Source organism: Aegilops tauschii, chromosome 1, assembly GCF_002575655.3.
Source record: "Aegilops tauschii subsp. strangulata cultivar AL8/78 chromosome 1, Aet v6.0, whole genome shotgun sequence".
Classification (NCBI taxonomy): Eukaryota; Viridiplantae; Streptophyta; class Magnoliopsida; order Poales; family Poaceae; genus Aegilops; species Aegilops tauschii.
The window spans coordinates 389,457,516-389,467,110 of NC_053035.3; the positions used below are offsets into that span (position 1 = coordinate 389,457,516).

Consider the following 9,595-nt stretch of genomic DNA (forward strand, 5'->3'; position numbering starts at 1 on the left):
GATTCATGGATACGTATTGCCACCTTGCCGGATGGCCGCGCCGCGCGCGCAGCAACGACGACGAGCGGCGGCCAAGGAGCCGAGCGACAGGTGGACGGTCAACGAGAGGACGAAGTCGCGAAGACAAACTGACGAGCGACGAAGGCACACGACGAGATCTTTGATTATTTATTTTTTTGACCTGACGAGATCTTTGATTTGTTTCAGAAGCAAAATGAGGGGCCATGACGCCGTGCCTTGTGTCTGGCTGGCGTGACGCTTCGCCATCGCTAGCTATCTATCTGCAGGGCCGGCCCATCTCGTTTCCTTCATACCTATTTCTTGCTTCTTCTAAAAAAAACCAATTTCTTGCTGGGCTATAATAATATGTATTCTACATCATGGGCCCCCTGCCAGCCTGGGCCCTGGGCCGTCGCCCCTCCCGCCATACCCCAGGGCCGGCCCTGTCAACTGCGAGAACTCGTAAAGCAAGATGCATCGTATCTCTCCGTTAGGGTAATAGTAGTATATAGTGATATCAAGTGTTGGATCCGAGGCAGTGGCATTCGGCAATGATGTGGTGACGTTCACCGCGCACGGCCGATCAATCGCTTCACGATCATTCTGCTTCCACTCGAAGAAACCAGCAGCGCACGGGCATGTGATATGCATCCACGCATGCGCGCTCGCGCGTGTACGGAAAAAGGGCGGGCGCGACGCGACGCGACGTCGCAGGCCGCGAAAAGAAGCCACCATAGAATCGATCGCGACCGGAAGGGGCGGCGCACCACCGGAGCCCCGCCGCCATTGGGCGCCGGACGTGGCCGTGCGTGCGTGCGTCGCCACGACCACCGCACGTCCAGCACGGTCCACATCACGTCGCGTCACCGGCACAAAGCTACACCGGAGACACGCACCGAGCTGATATCGATCGGAAAAAAGGCGACGTCTACGGTGGTTAACCAACGAATCGCGCTCGATCGACATCGACGTTACCTACTCCTAAACACAGTACGTACTCTTGCTACGTGTCATCATTCAGCTTTTGATTTATTTTACAGGCCGAGACTGACTTGAGAATGAGCGGCCGAATTTTGCTTTCCAGGGTTTTGAGTTTGGGCTTGATTGGGCAGCCACTATACTCCGTGGTGACTGGGACTGGGCTAGGGCTATAGCCCATCATAGGGTAATTGACCTGTCGAAGATTTGAACGGCCTGGCAGAAACTCTTGATTCTTATCTTCATATCCTTCTCATTGGTGCACCTAGAAAGCTGGTGCTTTTCTTGTGCCGGAATGTGAGCTGCCTCTGCGCACCTGGTCTCTGCTGATGAGATTGGTTACCCTTTTCAAAAGGAATTCTTTCTCTCCTGCAGCTGCTCTCTCGAAGAAGACCGATGATTGATCAAAGACACAGTTAGGAAAACGACCGTGCTTACTTCGAGACTACGTTTGGCACCATGAAGGAGCAATCACTCATGAAACAGTTAAGAAAGATGGCCAAATTCACGCAACGTTTTTGGTCACTCGACCCTACTTCTGAACTGCGTGCGATTCAAAGTCCCTGAATCTCCTCCCTACTTCCGATCAAAGATACTAGTACAGTTGAAAAAACACCGGTGTTTACTTCTGGACTACGTTTGGCACGATAGGCGAGCAATCACTGGAGAAACAGTTAAGAAAAATCGCCAATCTACGCAATGCTTTTGGTCACTTCACTCGACCCTACTTCACAAGTAGGCTACCTGTGAGGTGCGTGCGATTTAAGTCTCTGAACTTCCCTTGACAGGTGAACGAACAGCACGGGGAAAGCGAAGTGCGCCTGGCATCCGCTGAAGCTGAGCGACAACTGATTGGGACGCATTTCGCACGGTGTATATACATGTTAAGCAAATGAATCCTCCCAACCAGCGCGACCGATCACTGACAGTCATACGGCTGTTCCCGAATCACCAGCTCCGGTGCTATTTTCTCCCCAGCCCAACCGACTTGAAAGCAATGTGCATTCGGTCAGTCAGGTGCGGTTGGTGCGACCTAACAGCAGCCTAACACTGACGAACGAGTAACGACGGCTCAGCCAACGCGAGTCCCAAATCACACTGCGTGCGTCGCTTCAGGCGTACGGCAGCCGACGGCGACGCCGCTGCCGGCGACGCCGCTGCCGGCTGCCGGCATTGCAGTCCATATACTGCAATACTAGTAGTCTGGTACAGTATCAAACATCAATTTATAGGTCGCGTGCTTGGCTGCTTGGACTTTTTTTATTGAAACTGTCAAGGGGGAGACTCTCCACCTGAATATATTTCAAAAGTACTCCCTACGTTCCTAAATATTTGTATTTTTTGAGATATCAAATGGACTACCACATATGGATGTATATAGACATATTTTAGAGTGTAGATTCACTCATTTTGCTCCGTATGTAGTCATTTGTTGAAATCTCTAAAAAGACAAATACTCCCTCCGTCCCATAATATAAGACTTTTTTGACACTACACTAGTGCCAAAAAACGTCTTACATTATGGGACGGAGTAGTATTTAGGAACGGAGGGAGTATTTTATTACAAACTAGACAAGGAGGGTTCCCCTCCCGCCGCCCCCGGCCTCCTCGCCTGCCTCCGCCGCCGTCGGCCGTCGGGCGAGCACCTCCAGGCTCTCCCCGCTCCCCCACCCCCCGCGGCGCGCCCGCGCGCGCCAGGGGGGAACCGCTCCTGCTACGCCTCGGTCCCTCCTTCCTCCCCTCCCCCCCCCCCCCCCCCCCGCCGTCGCCGGTGAGCTCCGTCGGGCAAAGCCCGGTGGGCGCGGCGGCGGCGGGGCCCCTCTCCCCCTGCTCGTGGGACGCCGGCGCGGGGCGGCCTCCTCGAGCTGCGGTGCTGGACTTCGCGGGGTTCATCAGCTCGGCGGCGGGCTCGCGGGGCAGCCGGCTGGTCGGCGCGCCGGTGCCCAGGGTCTCGTGCGTGGCGGGGTGGCTGCGGCGCTCCCATCTCGGGAGGTGGCGCGTGGTCGGCCCCTGCTGGATCCAGCCGGATCTGGTGGTGGGGGTCGGCCGGCGGCGCGTGGTGGCGGTGGTGCGTGCCCGGCGACTCCGGCGCTATGAGCTCGCCGGGCGACGCGGGTAGGGCAGCGGCCGGGCGTGGCCGTTGCTCCGGCCGTGGGCGGCGACAGGTGGAGGTCCGGCGGTGATGGACTCCCGGTGTCGTGGCGGTTCCATGGTGGCTTGGTGGATCTGCTTGCGGCGGCGGCTAGCTTCTCCGACGTCGGCTTGTCTGCGATTGGACCGTTTCGGCCTTCAATCCATCTCCTCGGCGCTCGGTCGCTTCTCCCTTCAAAGGGCTGGCCCTTTCCCAGCTACGGTTCATCGCTCGTCTCGCGCCCGGTGCAGCAGGACCGAGCTCGTCTCGCGCACAGTGTCGCCGGACCGAGCTCGTCTCGCGCACGGTGCAGCAGGACTGACCTCGTCCCCGCCCCACGGTGCTGCAGGACCGATCTCGTTTCGCGCTCCGGGCTGCAGGATGGGTCGATGGATGCCAGTGTTGCCGACCTGTTGGGTCTCGATGCTGGGGGTGGGCCAGGGGTGCAAAGGCGGATCCTTTTTTGCTCGTCTCTTTGGTTGGGGTAGCGGCGGGTCTCGGGTGCGGTGGTGTCAAGGTCTTGGATGCCTGGGCGGCGGCCCTGGTGGCGGTGCACGGTGCTCTTGGGCAAAGCCCGTGTCTTGGCGCTGCCCGGTGACCATGGCCGTGTGGGCGGCGTGGTTGCCGGGGTGTAGCGTTCGGTGGCGGTGAGTGTTGCCCGGGGTGAAAACCTGCTCTTTCTTCGGACAGACCGGCGACGGCGAAACTCGTTCCCTTCTTGAAGGCGTCGTCGTGGCTCTCACCGCCCGTCGTGCGGCTTCGGGGGAAACTCTGATCCTCGGATCGGGCGGTGGCGGCACTCCGGTGTCGTATCCTTCCTGAAGGCACCGCCTTGGAGTTCACGGTTCGTTATATGCGGCTTCATCTCTTCGTGGTAGTGTGCTAGGGGTGGTGTTGCTGCGTTCAGCGCTTTTGTATCCTGCCTTGAGTGTGTGTGGTGTTGGTGTGCGTTTGTATTGGATGTTGTGGATCTTTGTTTTATATATAAAGCGGGGCGAAATCCTTTTTCGGCAAACTAGACAAGGCGAGAAGTAAAGTAGTCCCGCCACCGGTAGGCATGAACTTTGTCCTCCACCTTCTTAAGGCGGTGAGACCACAGCGTGAGATCTGCAGTGATACCCCTGATTACATCAGGGGGAGACATCTAAATTTCTAAAGGTTTTAGCATTTCGAGCGTCCCAAATTTTCCAGGTGATAAGAAAAAGAATAAAAGGCCACGCCGACTCAGGGTGACCCGAGTGCCCATGAGAGGTCCAAAGATCCGCGAAGGGGTTTGAGCATGGGTGGAGATCGGTGGCATCCCAAATGTGGCGAGCTGCGGAACAGTGAAAGAAAAGGTAGGCTTACAACAGGCAAGATTGAGATCGTGGTTCAGGTACCAGAAATGATTGAAATGGGATACGAATATATGGCACACCGAGGCCACCATTTTATTCGTGGATATATCTGTACATATGCTACATCTCTGCCCGGCTATGATGGTGCGAATCTTGTGCTCGAGGTCGAAGCGGAGGCGGCGGCGGTTCCTGTTTACAGAAGCAGTTCATGCCGAGCAGCAACGCTGCTGCCGCCGCGCCGGTTGCATAAGCTTCAGTGAGGTGATACCTGAACTCATAAGCATGTTCTTCTATCTTCACTAGACACTGTTCCTATCGGCTGTAAGAACCTTCTCAAACTACATACCGAACTTGGACAGGTGGTAAGCATAACTACAGGGGCATGTACAGAGTATACACAAGGAGAGACTGGAGGCTGGTGAGCAGTCTACGGAGAGCCGACCGGGAGTTTACGCGACAGCTTCATCCCATTTTTTCCAGTTAAGGACACCTGCAATGCATCACTGCCAAATCAGTGCTAAAAATCACGGTTGCCTTTGAAAACCGCGTCCCTGAATGTAGAAACATACGGTCGGGCTCAAAGAAACAGGGCAAGGAGTGTCATATTATGCGACAGACCAAAGCTGGGGAGACGCAAAGCATAAGAGCATAACAAGAACTAAACCTCAGGTTAAAAACACATCCTAGTGAAACGATTCCTACCAGAAGAATGTCCTCATCAGTTCCGAACGATTTGCGGGCCTCATCTAAGCTTTTCATGGGCACCATTTCACGCTTTCTGGAAGAATAAAAGAAAATTAAGTTAAGAGTCCGCCGTGCATATAAAGTTCAAGCGGACAACAAGGATATAGCTTTGATGTTGAAATTTGGCTGATGTTATTTGCTAATCAGGCTCAGGCCGCCATTAAAGACAATATTAGCTCAAAGCAGGGCATTATCCTCAGTTTACACAACATTCGTGTTGTTGTGAGACAACTGATTATCCTCTCTTGTAAGTTTGTATCCCAGCTCAACAGGAGGCTACTTCAACAGGCCTAGTTACCTAGTAACATATACTTTGCAGAACTTACATCTATGGAGAAGACAACAAGTGATATCCATACTTAAGTGGCACAGAGATTATTCATATTTATGTGTAAGATGCACCAAAAAAAAAAAAAACATTTAGGAACCAAGAGTACAAGGTACCTAGAACTGGCTGGATCCCTTATCTCAAACTCGCAAGCATCAGCATCATAGCCACATATTACAACATAATGCCCTGCAAAGGGGAACAATATTCACCAGGTTTATTACATTGACAGGAACTACAACTTAGCAACTGGACGCATCCCTTAATTAACCTTAAGCTCTTAAAAAGTAGGGTCATCCATAACAGGTAATATCTTATGTGTAGCCATCATTTCTTTGTAATAATAAGTAATAAGTGGATTCATAATTCCACGAATTCTATGAGTACAAGTGCCTTTGGCCCTGGGTCCTAGCCATATAGGCACTGTCAGTGATGCTTATAGCTGTGCATTGCACATAGGAATGCCAAATACATCCTCAACAAGAAGTTTTAGTTTCATATTTCTAACAGGCAAGAAAACAAGAGATTTGGGTCGCCAATTGGCATGGATATAGTGTGCTAATTTATATCACAGCAAGCAGGCATTTCCATAGATCCAACGATATTTTATTCTGAAGCAAATTTAGCTCCTTATATACATGTTAGCAGTAGTTGAACTATTAAAGTTACAGGCTGATTAGTAGAAGGTTACTACAGGCCTTAAAACAGTACGAGATTGATAATTATATAAGCAGACAATGAAGACTATCGCAAACTAAAATAGAAGGAACTGGTTTTGGTTCATGTTCTGGAAAATACTCCTCACAGAAAAAAAAGGTAAATGTCTAAAAGAAAGGGAAATATTGACTAACCCATGTAATCTGAATCCTCATCAAACTGTTGCATATCATGTACATCATTCATCCAAGAGGAACTGCATCCAAAAGTCCAGTTATTATCGCAATGTCAATGAACGTTTCAGATAATGTTGGATTGATTATTTTCTTAATTGGACACCGTAATCTTTCTCTTTAAATTTTAGGATGAAACATTTTGCGGAGACATACATGGATACAGCCATAAAAAATATCGCTGCTGATCATTTGTACTGTTTAACTGCTTAATCACCTATTACCATATAATGTGCCACCATTGCAGAAGATGTTAAATTGACATTCGTCTGACGGCAGTTAATAAAAAAGGTGGAATATTCAAGTGATATCAGAGTTGGATTGGAATCCATAAGTCATACAGAAATGGTCAAGCATCGACGAAAACTACTTATTAGATTTACTGCTTAAGGAACATCCTACCCCATTGATGATTCCAAATGCAGAGCCAAATATAAAAAGTCTATGTTATTAGTAAGAAGTGAAACTACAAGGGTAAATATTCCTAGCAGGCATAGAAAATCTTACTTTAACTTTGATTTATCCACTAGTGCAATTGCAATGCAGTGCCCGGATAAAAGTAGAAAAGCAATATCATACGCACTGATGGATCTGCACTGAGAAAAACCATAAACTGCAAAAACTTAAAACCAATACGAGAAGTAAATGGAATAAATAATTTTGTGATGTGTGTTGTGAGCGTACTTGAATACTGATTCCAGCATCAAGTGCTTTGCCAAACAGCTCATCTACTCGATCAATGTCTTCTTGCAATTGCTCCTATCACAATTGGTAATTTTGAAAACATTAGTACAGCGAATATCAGAAGAATTACTACAGCAGCAAGTTGCAATACCTACCCTATAAAAGGTTTCTGCAGAATACTGCGGATTTGCTCCAATAGTCACAGTAAAGAACGAAAAATTAACTGAAAACTTATGTAACAGATATGCCAAGTCGACTGTCCAGACGCTGCAAGAATAACCCAAAATGTTAGTGTACCAGGGTATGAAATTTGAGAATTTAAATAATCAGTTCAGCTAAGCCGTGACACGGCTGTGCGTTAACATTTTGTTTGAGTGTACTTTCTATAAACAAATTCTATTTGGATGTACACAATATACCTAGTACTGATCTGTGTATTATTTAAAATATTGTATGCTTAATGTTTTATTAGGTTACGCTTAAGAAGGTGGTTAGTATCTCCGTGCAGCAACAAAACCTATCACAGCTCCGCTCCAGGTAACATCCGACAAACAAATAATATAGCTCGTGCAATCATGTTGAGCACTTTCTATTTAAAAAAATCCTGTTGTACATTACTGGGGGATAAACCTATAAAACTGGGACAGATAGTTCGGTGCTAGTACATGACAGCAGAGCACCGAATCTGGTTCCCATCTTTCAGAATGCAGGTTTGATTATCAACATAGTTCTTTAGGTATTATTTCGTTTCAAAGAACGAATACATCACCAATTCATATTTAGCTGTTCAATACTCCATCTATAGTAATATTTGTAGCTTGATGGATGACTTAGTAACCAACCGTTTACTAGTTCAGACTTCAATAAGGATTCCCTGGCCCTTCTAGATAAACCTTCATGGTGTGACAGTACCTTTTTTCCGTCCGCAAAGCAACTCATGTGTTTTGTCTGTTTACAACAGTTAGCTGCCGGAAGCACCACTATTTTTCCACAACAACCAAACAATTATTGTTAGCTACTCCCTCTGTAAATCAATATAAGAGCGTTTAAAGTAGTGATCTAAACACTATTATATTAGTTTACGGAGGGAGTACTTAGCTTTGTGCTTGGCCTTTAAACACACTACTACGTTCATAAAACAACTCCAAGTAGTACGGCACGGGTAAATTAATATTCCTCCAGGTAGCACCGCCACTGGCTCAAACAAGAATTCAAGCAGTACGGCGCAGCTAGTTTCTTAATGATCAAATTTTCAATCGCTAAATGGGATACCTTGTGGTGCGGCAGAGCTTCTCGAGTTCGGCAATGCCGTGGCAGCAATCAAGCCCCAGGGTCCTGAGCACCATGAGCACGCAAGCAAGGCCGCAGTCCCAGGTGAAGGCCTGCTGCACGTGAGGGACCTAGAAGCACCAGCAAAGCAACCGAAACAATGTCAATCGAAGCCGGCACAGGGAGAGAGTCGGACTGAATGCCGCGCGGCGATTCCATTCAAGAATCATCGGTACATGTACTACACGAGAGTCGCGAGACAGTGATGATACGATAACGCAATAAAGAGAGGGGGACTGACATCGATGAAGTACGATCGGCGTGCTAGCGGGATTCGGCCGTCGGGGGGCAGCGGCGCGCCCGGGCCGTCGCCGCCGCCGTCTTCCGGCACCTTGAACAGCCTGTCCGAGATGAAGCAGAGGGGCCACATGACATCATCAACCGCCGGAGGGGCCAGCAGGCCGTCAGTCGGACCGGGCGAGGATCGTGCCAGGGCCAGGGCCAGGGCAGGGCAGGGCAGAGAATTCTTGCCCTCGCCGGCCGTTCGGACCCCGAGGAGGAGGAGGAGGAGGCAGAGCAGGGGAAAAGCCGCGAAGAGAACACGCGGGGCCCGTGGCGGTGCGGTGGGGATGGGAATCGCGGGTTCGGAATGATTGGGTTGGCTGGGCTGGAGGATTGATTATAAAGAAGAAGCGGGGAGGGAAGGAGGGGCGGCGGCGGCTGGCACCAGAAGAATCGGCGGGATGGGAACGGGGGCGCGGCGCCTTTATAACGGCCCGCTCCTCTCCAGAAGCTGCCGCCTTTTTTAGGCGCCGCGCGAGGCCAAGCTGGAGTGAGGAGGCGGAGGGGGCGGAAGAGAGGGCGGGGATTGGGAGGGGGGAGGAGGACGGACGAACGGCGTCGTGGGAGGCGCGTATTGGGAGGGAGACGGGGCACGTACGTACGTTGTTTGCTGCGATGCGATGCGACGCGATGGCAATCATGCGGTGGTTGCCGGATGCGCCGAGGGCTGGGGGGTGGGATAGGGGCGCGTGTCTTAAACGCTGGATTCACCCGAAGCCGCCGAGTTGGCTGCCTGCCTTGCCGTCGTCGGCCTTTTGCGGTGAGCGACCCGGTCGGGCTGGCTGGGGCCACGGCCCACGACACGGGCGTGGCGGTGGGGCGCTCTTGCCAGCCAGACTGGACTTGGGAGAATGGTCAATGGTTATCGGTTTTTGCTCGATTTGCACAGTCC

At 50.7% G+C, this 9,595-nt stretch overlaps 1 protein-coding gene across 1 annotated transcript; it reads right to left on the reverse strand.

The window, feature by feature from the left end:
• Window positions 1–4,479: 4,479 nt before the first annotated feature.
• On the reverse strand, window positions 4,480–9,365 carry LOC109770570 (guanylyl cyclase 1). Its single transcript, XM_020329274.4, has 9 exons — window positions 8,663–9,365; window positions 8,365–8,492; window positions 7,248–7,359; window positions 7,093–7,167; window positions 6,916–7,004; window positions 6,370–6,431; window positions 5,635–5,707; window positions 5,149–5,224; window positions 4,480–4,936 (listed from the first exon to the last, which is right to left on the reverse strand). Exons 1-9 carry the CDS (start codon window positions 8,789–8,791, stop codon window positions 4,874–4,876), a joined length of 807 nt encoding a protein of 268 aa, XP_020184863.1. The 5' UTR covers window positions 8,792–9,365; the 3' UTR covers window positions 4,480–4,873.
• Window positions 9,366–9,595: the final 230 nt, after the last annotated feature.